General features: G+C 38.2%; 1 protein-coding gene across 3 annotated transcripts in view; it reads right to left on the bottom strand.

The window, feature by feature from the left end:
• Nucleotides 1-2,639: 2,639 nt before the first annotated feature.
• Nucleotides 2,640-17,145, bottom strand: part of UGGT1 (UDP-glucose glycoprotein glucosyltransferase 1) — a 74,392-nt gene continuing 59,886 nt past the window's right edge. For 2 of the 3 annotated variants that reach the window (XM_089509555.1, XM_089509557.1), the window contains 5 exons: nucleotides 12,712-12,872; nucleotides 11,364-11,478; nucleotides 9,506-9,622; nucleotides 8,400-8,568; nucleotides 2,640-7,682 (listed from right to left, as the gene is read on the bottom strand). In XM_089509555.1, coding sequence (XP_089365681.1) covers nucleotides 7,660-7,682; nucleotides 8,400-8,568; nucleotides 9,506-9,622; nucleotides 11,364-11,478; nucleotides 12,712-12,872 — 585 coding nt within the window. In that variant the 3' untranslated portion in view covers nucleotides 2,640-7,659. The remainder of the gene's footprint in view (nucleotides 7,683-8,399; nucleotides 8,569-9,505; nucleotides 9,623-11,363; nucleotides 11,479-12,711; nucleotides 12,873-17,145) is intronic. The other variant, XM_089509556.1, reaches the window with a different exon arrangement.

Genomic DNA, 17,145 nt, shown 5'->3' with positions numbered 1-17,145 from the left:
TAGTGAGACAGAGAGAGAGACTTGAAAGACCCTTACTAAGGTGATTAACAAGACTGAATACACATATGCACTCAATCCTGTTTTTCAATTGATATATATTGATTAACTGCATCCTTCTAGGATTCCAGGACAAACTGGAGAGAAGAGCTATTGGCTTCCTTTTCCATCACATGCACAGAGATACACATACAAACACACACTCATTTGTGTATGTAATATAATTTATCAAACTGTGTGAGTGAAACATTTATTTTCTATACAGAATTGTGCCTGAGGTTAAATAGGTTTATGTGCACACATGGTAAGTATGTTTTGTTTGTAGTTATTAAAACTCCATGACAACCAGTGTGGTATAGTGGTGTGAGTGTTATGATACAACTATGGAGGCCAGGCTTGGCTACTGAATCCCTGCACCCACTGGGTGACCTGGGGCAAGGCACTCTCTCAGCCTCAAAGGAAGACAAAGGCAAACTTCTTTCAAACAAAACTTGCCAAGAAAACCTCATGATAGGGTCACCTCAGTGTCACTACATGTCGAAAACAATTTGAAGGCACACAATGCCACCAAATATTAAGCAATGCCCCTAAGCTTTAAATAACCACAACAGTAAAACAGAGCTGTCAGCCATGTAATAAATAAAGGATACTTTATGCCAACTAGAAGTCCAAATGCATGCTACAAATAAACTATTCATTACAATAGTTTAACTAATAGCTTAAAGGTTAATTAATAATAATTACTTCCGAGTGTTTGACACCAATGTCTTACTGCCTTCTATTGGAGGAATGTATACCTATAGCATGGTTACCTTACTGTGATTGTGTTACTTGGAGTTAGGAGCAGGCCTATTTCATGATCAAAGATTATTCTCTTCAGTCTAGTTCATGGCAATTGGGAAATCGGATTGGTTATTACAAACAATTAATTTCAAACATACCTGGGATATTAGAGCCTTACTGTACAAACAGCTCCTAACATTAAGAAAACAACGTGTATGGTTACCTTTCTCCAGTTAGTTATTTGGGACTCTGGACTGCCCTTAGAAAGTGCTTAAAAATAATTCTCTCTGAATGTGAAGTGATGATTGTATTATACAGGGATCTGCAAAAATTAGCAAGAGAATTATACATGAGTGAAAAACTATTGGGGAGAATGCAATATTGGGTAATGTTACAATGAACAAAATAAAAACTCTTGAATATTTAAATTATTTCTAGCTTTATTTCTCCACCTTTTCAACACTGGAATATATAATCGCAGCATTTAAAATAAGAAAATCATTGGTGCACATCATTCTGACAGCTGCTGTCATTGCCATCCATAATAATTAGTGTGTTTCCCCATGACTAGATGACTTTCAGAATGTTTTTTTAATCACTGATAAATAATGCAATAGCACCTGCTGCTTTTAGGTCTTTCCCTTTACAAAGGTTGTTGTAAGGTCCAGGTTCCCTGAGGGAGAGACTCCTAAGCCCTAATTGAATTGGGCCTTTCCAAAGAAGCCTTGATAAACTGGTGGATAGCATTAGCTGAAACGGTGACATTCCATTTCTGCCTAGATATGGAGCAATAAAAGATTATTGTTGTTCTTATTTAGTCAGTTTCTATCTCCCCTCCCCACCCCCCCACCTGCAAAAATGAACTTTTGGTCTTGGTTACATATGCTTGTATTAGGTTTAGTTGGGTATTATTTGCATCTAGGTGTGGTTTGTTATAACTTAATAAATTCTGTGAGGGAGCACATTGAGGTTTTGTTTTGCAGTTTTTATTTTAAATTTTAATAAAATTGAATTTTAAAAATTGAGATAAAAATGTAACCTTTGAAATATTAGTAGGAAATAGCCTAAAACAGTTCTTGAAATTGCCATGGTACACATATATTTTCTGTCCACCAAGGATGTTTGGCTAAGTTGTTTTTTCACAATGTGACAATCAGAATATGCTTGGAAAATGGAGGTTAGCACCTGCAGTTCTCATTTGTGAAAACCCAACAGAGCACCATGTATCAAAATAATGGCCTAAATCCAATTGTCAATCTGTTTGATTAGACCCATTGAATCAATGGGATTTACTTAAATGTTGACATATAGTTTATTGAATCAGTGGGTTTACTCTCTTTAGAACTAGCGATTGGATTCATGTCCAAAGTTCATGAGACAGCAAGGGGGACGAAAAGCAAATAAAGCTGATCCAGCTGTGTTGACATAAACAGGAGGGAAGTACTGTCGTTATTATAAGAAATCTGTGGTTACCAGAAATCTCAATTTATATATTAATTGTCCCAGTCATTATGCTAGCATGTTATTTTTCACCCTGTGAGCAGGTTTTCCTTGTTCCCCTTGTTTTGATTTTATGACTATAGTATTTGTGGATGTTTTTATAGTGTGTTGTTCTTTGATCTCTGTTTTTATGGATTTTGTGGTTTTCAATTTTACAGTTTTTGTCAACCCATGAATTTTGTTACAAGGCAACTAATAAGTGTAATAAAACAGATGTATTACTTTATCACTATGACACACCACAACCTTTGTCTAGAAGTAGCAGGCTTCAAGAAAATTTAGACCACAGACCCCTAATTTATTTATTTGAGAAAAAGAAATGAGACTCATATTTTTAAGAGAAATGATTAAAAGGCTTTATTGTGTTCAGCAGACTTGGGAGAATAAACTGTAATCTCATTCTGTAGAAAAGGAACATTTTATACATCAGAAGGTAACAGGACTTTGATTCAGCATGATATTATTGAACGGGATCACAGCCAGGTAATAATTGTACGAATAAAGATTTTAGGTCCAAAAGGTATCTAACTTTTATCTATTTTGCCTCTTAAATATATGGGACAGGTATGATGATGGCAAGTATGTGAAAGAAAAGGGGACAGTTATTAATTTATTTTAGGACTATCCTTTTAAATGTGTGTTGAAGAAACCATCAAAAAGTAGAAATGATAACGGTATAACCAATTTTCCAAACAAAATTTGGAAGAGGGACATAATATTAAGTGTTAAGCACACTGACCAACTTGGACTGAGATTGTGTAACAGAAAAAGGTATTCTCTGTATTTTATCAGCCCTCCTTCATCCTGGCATCTCTTGGGATGTTTGGGACCACCACTTCCAGCATTCCTGACCACTGGCTGGCTGGCTGGGGATAACAGAAAGAGAAGTTCAAAACATCTGGAGGATACCACACTGGAGCACTGCTGCTCTACCTTGATGTTATTATGGAAATAATAATTTTGCTAAGACAGCCTTCATTTTTATCCAGCTGGATTTCTTAATTATTTGTCACTGGCATCAATTTTCAGGATTATGAAGTAAGTTTATAAATAAGTCAAATCTATGGAGTGAAAATTAAAAAAAAAAATTAGGAGAACCTTACTTTTATGAGAAGCAGATATAGGATACCCTGCCATCACTTTTTAGTTTACAACAGACTGCACTGCATGAACAAAACTGGGATCAGCCTTACATCCATATAACCTCAATGGTGGTTCCTAAACAAAGACTTCTTGAATGGTGCAACTATCCCAAGTTGTTGTTGTAATATTTATTTATATCCCATCCTTCTCCCAAGGCTGGGACTCAGGGCAGCTTACAACATTAAAAAACACCATACAGTTAAAAACATACAAAAATAGTATATTAAAACAGAATTAAATTGCTACCATAAAGTCTTCTTACTTTGCCCTCCGTTGCTTTGGTTCTCCTACGTGGGATATGCTATTTATCTCACCACCATCCCAAATACCAGACTTAACTGGAATCTTTATTACCAGAACCCTCGAGTCCTTGTTTCAGCCAGTAGTTATTGTAAAGTTGCTCAGTTAAATGCTTTTAGTGGGTTTTGCCACTTAAAAGAGAATGGTATCTTAATGTTTACACTAGGCAAACAATTCTCACAAAAATGCACAGAACATCAAAAACTGCATCCTTGATTATCTTCAGCATGGTTACAGGAAAAAGGTGGTTATGAATCTGAGCAAGATGACTTGCCATCTACTTTACCATTCATTTCTCTCAGGCCTAGGTGCTGAAGTAGTAGAGACAAAATGAGATGCAATTGTACCCACAACCAATATTTCCTCTATGCTTCCATAACTCAAACAGAACTCTGAAAAGTTGTCACTGGCAAGCAGTTCATTATTTATATAGCTTCAAGACCAAAAACGCAAACCTAAGGACAGGTCATGTTAAGTTCTATACCACCCAAACTAGGACATTGTAGCTTGAACAAAAGTAAGGACAAGAGTGGGGGAAATTCTAGAAAGAAACCTGATCTCACCAGTTTGGAAAAATACTTCAATGCACATATTTCCCATTTCCATTTCTTTCATGATAAAGCTGGTAAATATGGAACACACTGGAATATATCTTTTGGTGAACTTAAAAGGATCCTCTTTATGAAGTTTAACAGTCATATAAAGCTGTCTCACTAGCTATAGCCTGTTTATTAAATAGCTTTCCAAGTACCATTAAAAAGAAACTATACAGCAATGTTATACGTTATGCTTCATCTGGTACTACATATGTCAAGACTGCTGAACAATTTTTTAAATTCAAAATTATGCTACCCATATGTTACCCATAAATAACTAGAACATTATAAATTTCGTCTCCAAAGCATTATTCACAACTAGTCTCAGCCTATCACCCATATTAGGATACTCACACATCTTCACATTGCATTGTATGCATCAGTTAAGGTGCTAAATATATTTTCCCTTTTTTACCATCAGCCTCCTGATATTTCAATCAATTGTGCTGTACAGATAATCAATTGTATACAGGCTCAATTTTCTTAACTGAATGCTGACAGATGTAATAATCCTGAGTCAATACAGCATGCTTTGTGATACATATGGTCAGATATTGATTAGAAAGGCACTCTGTAGTCAAGAAAAGTAATATCTGTCCTGCAGAGCATATGGTGTGCAATTTCATCCACTTTCACAAAACTGAGAAGAGCCCTGTACTGAACAGATGCCTCATGAAAGCAAAGTGCTGCAGAGTAACACAGTGCATTCTGTATTACACAGGCCAAGTGTGGGCAAACTTCAGGCTTGTATTTTAAAACTGTATTTTTATTAAATCTCCAAGGTCCACCAACTGCATCCAAGTATGAAACAGGGAGGAGGGATAAATAGCGACAGAAGCATCCATGTATGAGGAGGAAAAAATAGAGACCGAAATCAGTAGGAAGATTATGTCTGAATGCAAACTCAACTTAGTCCTCTTACACAAAAATTTACTCCTGGATTTCACCTCAAGGTTTTGTTCATGGGGAGAGTATGTTTCTAGTATGTGGGGAGACAGTACCATCTCCATCACTGTACAGTGATTAGAATGGAGACTTGAATCTAGATATCCAGTTAAGTTCCAGTTCAGCAGAGGCGTGGTATGTAGTGACTGACCTTAGGCCAGCCATTTTCATTACCTGACCTCCCCAACAAAATTTCTGGTAGGATAATGTAAAGAAAGCAAGAATCAGGTACAATGTTTTGAGCTCATTGAGGAAAATCAAGACTGAAATGTATATAATAAAATAGCAAAAAATGAAACTCCATTCCTAATAAGGAGGGAGGAAAATCAAAGGAGAAGACTCCTCAAAGCTTCTAGTGGTATGTTTCCTATATGCACAAGCCAGGGAAAGGGAGAGCCAGAGACAGGTAAAAGAGGAAGATGCTTTCTAGGCTGTTTAAAGTGTTCTTTAACAGTCCCTTTTCCTTTTCATACTCCCCCAGATGATGTTGCTGGGATAGTAGGGAAGACAGCAAATTTGAAGTGGAAATAATGGGACAAAAACTGAAGGAATAATATACTCTTCCAGCAACAAAGACTATTCTAACAACTCACAGAAAGAATATGTTAAACAAAAATTGAGTTGAAGTAACACTTTTGAACCTGCCTGCCTCTTCCACATGTTTGAACACCATGAACATTTATTAATATCTTTCTTTGCAGATTTCATCACTTCAGACTCCTGTATTCTTGTAGTCTTTCTTTGTAAGTAGCAGGAAAAAATTGTGCAACTTTTAAAAAATATTTTAAAACAGGAGTACATTGTAATCTACAAAGTTTCACAATATTAGGTTCTTCAATAAATAACTAGGAAGCTGCTTTTAAAGTGCTATTGTTAATAGTTGCAATTATATGAACTTATAGTATTATGGACACAGAATTGGAAGTCAGTTATTATCTCATATTTACAGAAAAGAACTGTGGGTGTATTCTTGAATATATAACATTAAGCATGAACACAGCCTTTCCTCTCTTACACAGAACCTATGGCATCCACTCAGTGATCCGAACTATTATGGCAAGGGACATATTCATCAAAATTTTAATGTGTAAAGTTTTTATGGTGACTTGACGAGGTCACACATTTGCAAGCAGTTGTTCAACACACTGGAGCAGTTGGCTTCATATGAAGATTTTTGTGGGAAAATGGAAATATGAGGAAATTATAAGATCACTCATCCTTCAAAGGTCTTTTACCTGAAAGAAGATATTTTCTGGAGAAATCTTTGAATTTATTTTTTTGTCAAAACAAGAGAAGCCTAGCATTCTAAGGAAAGACAGTATTAAGAAAATAAAAATAAAAGTGTCTAGAAGAGCATGGGGCTCAAGAGAAGAGAATCAGAAGAAAAGGTGTAGGAACTCTAAAGCTTTATTGACCTGACATCATTCTTTTGTTTGAGAAAAATCAAACTTGGGAAACTCAACATAATCAGAAAAAAATCCACAGATTTGCATAAACAAAAATACATTCATGAAAGCTACAGATTCAGAAAAATGCCCTATCATCTTTGCAGTTTTCAATAGTTGAGAGAAACTATCCTCTTAAGTCTGCAGTGAAAAAATGACAAAAAGTCATGTGGCACCTTTACATTACAAGACTCTTTGTTATTTTGCTATAACAGACTAATATGGCAAACCTGCTGAACATTACTACAATGGAAAAAACAGTGTTAGATGCCACACATTGTTGCATCATTAAAATATACACTTACTTGCAAATGTATATTTCTGAAGTTGGATAGACTGCTTTGTTATTTTGTTTTACAAGAGTTATTAAATGTAATATTCACAATGCATCTCATTTTAAATACAAGAACTGTGACTCTTCTACCAGGATCAAGGATATAAATGGGGAGGAGGACAGAATCCATTTGATACTCATGACAATGTCAATCAGTTCAAGGCATAAGAATCACTGTTCAAACCTGAAAGAGTTAGCTCTACCTCAGAACAATGAATGAGAAAAGTGCCTGTGTATTCTCATTGTTCCACCCTCTAAGTAGAAGCTTTTCTCTGGGCTCCTGAGAAAAAAAACAGGTGACCACAAAAATTTTGACATCCAGTGGTATACTCAGCCAAAAGCTGGATGAAGAAACTGCTGTTCTTCAACATATTTCAGTCATGACTAAATTTCTGTATTCCTCTGTGGAGTCTTCCATCTCTTGTAGATGCAAAGAAAACCAGTTACACTAATCCCAATCATCCAGGTCCTATTCCATCTGCCAAAATCAAATGCAATCTGAACACATTATCAACGTCCCTTCAGTGTCTCAACAGTTTCGCAAACATACTAGAAAAAACTAGCATTTGATAGAAAAATTGTCTATGAAATAGTCTCACTTGGTTAACACCATAGATCATAATTCCATATGTGCATTTTCTGTTGAAAAGGAAGAAAGAAAAATATGAGTTATGTGAAAATACAAATGATAACTGGTTTTTAAATAACATATTAGATTTAGGCACGTGCCTCTACCAAAAGCTTATATCAGCTTTAGACATATGTTTCTTGAAAAAAAGCAATCATTATCAGCTTATATTAGCCTTAGCACACAGATTTTACAAAATAATTTTTTTAAAAAAATTAAAAAATCACTCTTATGCCAAAAGGTCAAAATACTGAGGTACAAGCTAATATTGCTTCCACCATCATTTCCTACCTATAAATGAGAATTCTCATTTTCATTATAGTAAAATATGCATATTAAGTTATTACAATAGATAGCTGTTAAGCATAGCTAACAAGATACTTTCCATCCCAAATACAAATATTTGCAGTGGTTAGATAGCACTCATGCACTCGTTCACTTCAAGCTCATACATGTAAATTTACGGGATAAACTGTTGAGCTTCGCCAAGCAATAAAACTAAAAAACAAACAAAAAAAAACAACCCAATGTTTCATTTCTGCTGAACTCATGTTTACATGGCTCACAACATTTTCTCCATTTTGCCTTAAAATGGTATTATATGAGTCTTTGTTTGTTAGGAAATGTAAATACAACAGCTCTAGTGTCATTCTGCACTTTCCAAATATGCACATATGACTCCAGAGTAACAGCTTTTTTTTTAGAACAATTTGAAGAGAAATAATTACCTTCTTGACTCTGTTGTTTTGTTTCATTAGTTATTACATGTGTTCCCAATTCTTTCTCTTGCTGAAAACGGCTGTACAACTGCTTAATTTCTTGATCATAATCTTTCCACTCAGGAACAATCCTCATTGCTGCCTGCAGCTTTGGTTCTTTGGTCATTGGGTTATTGCACTGAGAGATAAGACAGAGGTCAGTGCTAAGGAATTTACAGTCTTTCATACATATAGGAAAAAAGCTGACTGAACAATAGTGTCTTCATAACCCAAGCCCCAAACATGACTGGTCATGAAAAGCTATACTGAGTTCTACTTAAATTTCACTATTACAGTTCTAAGGGCTACTGTTTTTTTTTCCCAATTGACAAAATTCATGCAATTTACCTGCAACTTCCCATAAATTAAGGAAATAGGTCTGAGGTCACTGAATACTGATCATATCGAAAGGTTCAATAATAACCCACATTTCTTAGCAATGCCAGTTTTAAACTCAAGATATAATCGTTTGCCCCAAGATTTACTTATAAGGAAAAGAAAATTGCTTACAATTGTTAAATGACAATTTTTTTTTATACATTACTACTTCTGGGCATATATGATTCATAACTATGGAAGACTTAGCACAAGAAAGCAACAGCATTATTAAGAGGCTGAGCTAGAATGATGTAGTGGTGTGTTAGGACTCTGGAAGACCAGGGTTTGAATCCCTCCTTAGCCATGAAAACCCTGCATGACTTGGACAAGTCGTACTCTGACTGTTAGAAGAAGGCTATGACAAACTTCCTCTCAATAAATCTTGCCAAGGAAAGTGTATGCTAGGGTTGCCATTAGTTGAAGTAAACTTGAAAGCCTATAACAACAACTCTGTGTGACAACATATCTTTCTGGCCTTGAGACCATTGCTTGGAGACTACAGTGTCCCTTGAAAATATAGAAACTGGACATCTTTCAGAGTAATGTAGCATTGTTGGAAAAGATAAAATCAATATGGAAAAGCATTCATATATAGAGGAACACTACCCCTACTATCTTGGTCTTTAAATAAATGCATATGCTTATTAAGAAATAGTGGAAGGAGCCCCTTTCCAGTCTATATATATGGAGAGCCTTACTAGATCAATGGTTTTTGCTCTCTTCTTTGAAGCTTCATCACACCATGTTTCACACCAAAGCCACTCTTGGGGGAGTGATTTAATGGGCACCTGATGGATCATGTTGTTGGGTAAATCCTGTTGAAAAGAAAACAAAGTCATCATTCTTTCAACACAGGTAACAGGGTCCCAGACCTGCATGGCGCTGCCGGAGAGGGATCACATTTGATGCCTGCCACTCCATGTGCCTTTTTCTGTGTGTTGCTTCATAGAGACCAGACCTTGGATCTTGTTGGGCTTGCGGATCTTATTCAACTTTGTTTGGCTACATCTGGGGACCCCGTCACTTGTTCATAGCAACCAGTGGATGAGGGGAGAATATAAGAATTTTGGTTCACACCTTGGCACATTTTGGTGTGATGTAGGGCTCTGGAACTCTTCTTCAGGTCCTGGTACCAAGATAAGAAAGGAGTATACCTTTGAGGCATACCTGGGGTTTGCTTTCACTTGCAAAGTTCTGGGACTTGGGTGGGGGTGACCTGGGTTTACCTTCCAGTAGATGGTCAGCCTAGGATCAACATAGTGATTGGACTGCCCCAGGGATCAGCTATTTAGCCCAAGAGAAGGCTGAGGAGGTAGTCAAGAGATGACACCTGGCTTCAGCTGAACTGTATCAGGTAGCTCCTCCTTGCTCCTACCAGGTTTGTCACTGTGTAAGTAGGTCAATAAAGTGGCCCTTATTTAACTCAATATTATGTGGACCTATAAAGCCCTATACGGCTTGGGTTCAGGCTATTTGAAGGACCGTATCTCCCTGTATGAGCCCCTCAGAATATTAAGATCATCCCAAGAGGCCTTTCTCTCTGTCCTGCCACCCTCTCATGTGTGTTTGGTGGGAACGAGAGAGACGGCTTTCTCTGTGGCTGCTCCCAAGCGTTGGAACGCCCTCCCTAGAGAGGCCAGGATTGCACCATCTTTACTATCCTTCTGACACCAGGTAAAGACATTCCTGTGAAGTCAAGCCTTTTAAGCTTAGAAGGACGGGGTTTTTAATGATTTGTATTTTAACATGTTATATTTTAATTTATAACTGTTTTAATTCTTAAATTTTTTTTTTAATTTTTATATTTATATATTTTAATATTGCTGTACTGTTTTTAAATTGTATTGTTTCATACTTGTTGTTCACCACCTTGAGTCCCTGTATTGACAGAAAGAAGGGATGTAAGAAAATATAATAATAATAATAATAATAATAATAATAATGTGTCTGTGGTTTTATTAATCCATGATAGGTCATCAAATATACTTAAGGGCTTTTGAACAGTTATAATAAGATATAACCTAAAATGTGTCTAAGCACAAGATGTTTGTGTTGACCAGGACTTTAAAAGAAGTACTGGCAAGAAATTATATTACAGGATAAAACCTAGCAAATTATATTTTGGGATACAATCTATCCTGTATAATCATCCTGTATCATTTTCAGTTCATGGAACAAAAGCAAAATGTGGTGGATTATGGTTATAGTATCATGGGATATCAGAGGACATTGGACAGACCAGAGATTGGATGTGTTACAGGTACAGTCTGCCCTTTCCTTATGCGGGGGATCCGTTCCCAGTGCAGCTTTCAGCATTTGCTGAAGGCCGCGTAAGGCATGCCTGCGTATGATGCGGGTGCACTGTTAACAACATACCAGTAAAACGTTACTTTCTGGAACATAAAGATATTCCTTTTGTGAAATAAGGTAACATTGTTACTTTAAAAACAAGCAATAAGCATTTATTACTTCCAAAACCCAAGGGAAGGGATCTCGGGGTTTTGGGCCACTTTGGGGCATTCTTCTGTTTTAAAAAATGAGATGATAAGTAAATACCTGATCAAGATTAGAGAGACTGTTGGGATCCTGGCTAAGTCCTTGATATTGTCCCCTGAGCCGATCTCCAGCAGCTATCTTCCTGAATTTTTTCAGATCCACAACATAGAGAGCACTAAGAACAAAGAAAGTAGTTGAATTACTCTGTGTGTGCGCGCGTGTGTGCGCACGCCATCAAGACACCTGTCAACTTATGGTGACCTCATGAATGTCATAGAGTTTTCTTAGGCAAGGAGGTAGTTTTGCCAGTTCCTTCCTCTGAAATATAGCCTACAGAACTTGATATTCACTGGTGGTCTCCAATGTAACTAGGTCTGTCCCTACTTAGCTTCCAAAATCAGACAGGTTTGGGTATTTAGGACCCATGGGTCACTAGACCTGAATGTATATTCAGAGATGACCACCCATGTTGTTCATACGAGCAAAACACAAAAGAATTTGAGCTACACATCACAGATACCCTTATGAAGCCAACCAAAAGCCCAAGATAACAATATACAATATATAATATTTAGTGTTAACTGCCTTCAGAGAATAATATTAAAAACTATACAGGAAAAGAAAAGTACAGTGGGTCCTTGGTGGAGTTTGATTCCAGGACTTCCCGTGGATACCAAAATCCATGGATGCTCAAGTCCTATTAAATACAATGGATACTAAAATGGTGTCCCCTAAATAAAATGACAAAATCACGGTTTGTCTTTTAGAATTTATACATTTTAAAAATATTTCCAAGACGTAGATGCTTGAATCCATGGATAAAGAATTTGTGGATATAGAGGGCCAACTGTCATGGTGTTGAATTCATGACATGCCTGTATCCTTTTTTGAGATATTTGCTTAAGTTGTTTTTTAAAGGTGGTCTTGAGGGAGGGGGTTGGGTGCAAGTGTGGATCACACTGCTACTTGACCATAAGGGGACTGAGGACAAAAGACACTACAGTGGGCCCTTGGCATATGCCAGGGTTTGTTTCTAGGACACCCATGGATACCAAAATCAACTGATGCTTAAGTCCCATTACATACAGTGGGGTAGTAAAACAGTGTTCTGTAAATAAAATGACAATATTTTCAAGCTATGGATGGTGGAATCCATGGATGCAGAATCAGTGAACATGGATGGCCAACTGTAAAAGCCAGGGAATTCAGTTTCTGTTTCCATGCTTTAATTCTATGTCAACAGGTGAAATACAAAACTATCCTAACCAAAATAGTCATTCTATACTTGAATAATTGCAACTCCTTAAAAATTGTGAATCCTACAGTTCACACAAAAACAAAGTGCACATTTCAGCAGTACTGAACAGCCTTTCCCAAAACAAGTGAAAATTAACTTTCATCTTGTCACCTGATATGATATTTTCTTCCAGCCAAGTGACTTGCCCAGTATCCAGACTTCCAGAATCTGTAGCCATCCATCTCTCTGCGACTTTCACAGAATGGTGTGTAGCCATAAGGAGCCCCATCCAAGTTGAAATCTCTTAGCTCTTTCAGGTCAGTGCGTACAATCTGAAGAAAAATAGTTCACCTTCAGTTTCTGTTTGGGGTATTTTGATAAGTTGGGGCTGAGATTTCCTAAAGTTATGATTACCAACTAAATGGCCATCAAGACCGAAAGGTGGGATATTAATGGGAGATAAATATCAACCCGCCCAGAAATTTCAGTGCCTTTTTCTCCTTTCTCCCCATCAGGGGAGAAGAAAGGAGTAACCAAGCAGAATGCCCTGAGCTCTTCAACCTGAATCTGCCTTCAGAAGATGGTGAAAAAGCCTTGCATATTTTCTGACTCAACTTTATCTTACAATACACTACTTGTACTAATAAAAGCCTGTTCCCACAGTACAGAACACCTATTTCATAATCAGTTATCAAGTTTAAAATATTTCCTTATCAAATTTGCAGATGACACCAAATTAGGAGGAATAGCTAATACCCCTGAGGACAGGATCAAAATTCAAGATGACCTGAATAGACTAGAAAGCTGGGCCAGAGCTAACAAAATGAAATTCAACACAGAGAAATGTAAGGTACTGCACTTAGGGCGGAAAAATGAAATGCACAGATATAGGATGGGCGACACCTGGCTGAATGAAACTACATGTGAAAGGGATCTGGAAGTCCAAGTAGACCACTATTTGAACATGAGTCAACAGTGTAACGCAGCAGCTTAAAAGGCCAATGCAATTTTAGGCTGCATCAATAAAAGTATAGTGTCTAGATCAAGGGAAGTAATAGTGCCACTCTATTCTGCTCTGGTCAGGCCCCACCTGGAATATTGTGTCCAGTTCTGGGCACCACAATTCAAAAAGGATGTAAAGAAACTGGAGCATGTCCAAAGGAGAGGAACTAAAATGGTGAAGGGTCTGGAAGCCATGCCCTATGAGGACCGACTTAGGGAGCTGGGGATGCCAAGATCCTGGTCCATGCCCTAGTGATCTCACGACTTGATTACTGTAACATCCTCCTGGCTGGGCTTCCTCTTTCTCACCTCTGTCCTTTAATCTCTGTCCTGTCTTGGCATCCCTTCACTGGCTCCCCCTCCTTTTCCATATTCACTATAAGCTCCTGCTGTCGACATTTAAAGCCCTCCATGGTCTGGCCCCTCCTTACTTATCAGACCTTCTTTCTCCTCACCTTCCGTTCTGGTAGTCAAGGTCTGCTGTCTCAACCCAGGATTTACTCTGCCCCATCCCGGATTCGCCCCTTTTCACTTGCTGCCCCTCACTCCTGGAACTTTCTTCCCCAACAAGCAAGAGCCATCACTTCTTTAACCAGCTTCAAAACAGAGTTGAAAACCATCCTGTTCAGAGAAGCCTTCCCAGGCATTGCATAATTGTCGCTTACTATTTGATGTTCTTTTGGTGCCTGTTTATCTAACCATTTCCTGTATTGCTAGGTACTGTATATGTATTACCCTACTTGAGAGTATTTTCCCTGAAAGAAGATTAACCATCCATTATGAAGCCAAGCCCGCCCTCCAGTCCCTCTGCCTTGGTCCAGGCCTCGGAGGTAGAGAGGAACTGCTGGACCTCATCCCCTTTCCCTCCACCACTCCCTTCTCCTTTTGTGTCATGTTTTTTTAGATTGTAAGCCTGAGGGCAGGGAACCATCTAATTGAAAAGATTGTATGTACAGTGCTGTGTAAATTTACAGCGCTTCATAAATAAAGGTTAATAATAATAATAATAATAATAATAATAATAATGTTTAGCCTGGAGAAGAGAAGGTTAAGAGATGATATGATAGCCCTGTTTAAATATTTGAAGGGAGCAAGCTTGTTTTCTGCTGCTCCAGAGACTAGGACCCGGAACAATGGATGTAAGCTACAGCAAAAGAGATTCCACCTCAACATTAGGAAGAACTTCCTGACAGTAAGGGCTGTCCAACAGTGGAACACACTCCCTCAGAGTGTAGTGGAATCTCCTTCCTTGGAGGTCTTTAAACAGAGGCTGGATGGCCATCTGTTGGGGATGGTTTGATTTGGATTTCCTGCATGGCAGGGGGCTGGACTGGATGGCCCTTGTGGTCTCTTCCAACTCTATTATTCTATGATTCTATGATCAAGAGTGTGACTGGTTATATGTGTAGGGCCAGATAGTAACTGAGACAGGTCCATGGTTGCCATGAAATCCTGAGGTGGACCTGATGAAGATGCCTCAGCATAGATTTTAAAATCCCTGCACACAGTAAGTTTGGGAGAAATCAACACTATTTCTGAAACTACCTCCAGCTGCTCAGGCAGGAAGATAGTTGAACAGCCAGGGGGGGAGACACACTAACAGAATCCCCATCCTGTCTCTCTGCACTATTGCTAGGTGTATACACTCAAACCTTGGAGATGTCATACAGGGTACCTCAACAGGGGAATAGACTCATGATAGATCACTGTGACACCGCTTCCCTACCCATCAGATCTTATCTGCTGCTGCACTCAGAAACCTGGTATGCATAACTCGGCCAAGGTGACAACCCCTCTCTTCAATTAAACTGGTTTCAATTATGCATGCAAGGTCAGCTTGTTTGTCCAGGATCAAATCCTGGATCATATATCTCTTCCAGTCACTGACTTAGTGTTAAGCAGCAACACTTTGTGGTCTGGTTGAATTCTACTAGAGTAGCCATGAGTCTATTGACTGGATGGTGAACCAGAAGGAGGAACAGCCATTGAGATGTCTCTCCCTCCTTCTCCATTAGTGTGTTCTACCTCCTCCTGCCCACTATAACTGAAATTGCAGTGCCCCTTGTATTCTGAACACCTATTTGGCTGACGGAAATAACAGCCCTCTGAATAGGGCTGTGATGAAATTGTACTTTGCAGAGATAATTGAATGGATTTGTTCTGATTTGGATTTCACATTGTAGAGTCTGAGAAAGTAACTGAGGCACATACCTGTCTCGTTTTGATGGATGAGTTTTGGTTTGTTCAGTATGATGATATGGGTAAGTTGCTTGGGGAGGTAAGGATAACCACTTGTTTGTTAACCCATGTCTAGCCTGGCTAATTAAAGCTGCCAGAGGACAACTGGCTAAATGGTGGTAGAGGTTGTAAATGTTTCACTGACAGAGGACTATGTTTCAACTTCTCTAAAAGAAGCAATTGAAAAAAACCCTTCATTGGACCCCACCTCCCCAGGTAATAATTATCAGCCAGTCAGTCACCCCTTTCTAAGTAAAGTCCTAGAGCAAATGGTGACAACACAATTCCAGGTTTTCTTGGATCAAGGTGTTTGTGTGGACCTACCCAAGGTTATTAGGTTGGCCCCATCTCCTTTAAGGTTCAAGGGGGCAGCCAAAAGAGTGCTGTTCCACATGGTGTTCAGTGTTTGAAATTGTTGTTTAACTGTTTTAAAACTGGATTCTAGGATTGTTCTTAGACTATTTTTGGAGTTTTTAAAGAGTGCATGTTTCAAAAATGTTTATCTTTGTACTGTTTTAATCAGTTATTATTTGTTCATCACCTTGGAAGCCCTTATAGGCTGGGAGGCAATAAAGAAATAATTTAAATAAATAATTAAATAATAAACAGACTTCACCTTTACCTAGAACCCACTGGTAGGCTATCTCAAGGTAAATAGGTTCCTCCCTCCATAACTGTCATCCTTCGGCCTGTGAGGGAGAGAATTAGTCTGGCCCAGCTCCATCAGGGCTAGGCTGAAGAAGAAGAGTCCATCTGCCTTGGTCCAGGCCTCAGAGGGAGAGAAGAATACTGGACCTGATCCCCTCCCCCCCTCACCATTCCCTTCTCCTTTTGTGTCCTGTCTTTTAGATTGTAAGCCTGAGGGCAGGGAACTGTCTATTATCCCCTCTGTTGTAAGCCCCCTGAATTCCCAGTGATTGGATGGCATATAAATAAACCATATTATTATTATTATTATTATTATTATTATTATTATTATTATTAAATGAGGTGATTACAAATATTCTGTAATGTATGTCCTTCTGTCTCTATAGGACCCAGTAAATCCCATGAACCCAGAACCCAGTGAATCCCATGACAAAACAGGCTCAGGCAGTGTGTCAACATGAAAATGCAAACATTTCAAGATTTCCTTGAAATCAAAACATTCCACAAAATGTTGTCAGGCTCGTTGACTTTCCAAGTGCACTGATTTAAACTATATCTTTTCCTAACTTTTCCTTTCCTGAACTCACATAGCACTCTGTCTTTCACTTCCCTTATTCCAGCTGGTCAAAAACCATAAAAAAAAATCATCTTGTCATTTGCTCCAAATAATTCTCTCTTAAAACTGAGACTCTAGCACCTCCCACAACATTTCATTTG

This window comes from Sceloporus occidentalis, unplaced genomic scaffold, assembly GCF_023333645.1.
Source record: "Sceloporus occidentalis isolate IW3139 unplaced genomic scaffold, rSceOcc1.0.p SCAF_2, whole genome shotgun sequence".
In the NCBI taxonomy this organism is placed as follows: domain Eukaryota; kingdom Metazoa; phylum Chordata; class Lepidosauria; order Squamata; family Phrynosomatidae; genus Sceloporus; species Sceloporus occidentalis.
The sequence above is the reverse complement of the archived record's forward strand: the minus strand, read 5'-3'. Positions and strand labels throughout refer to the sequence as shown.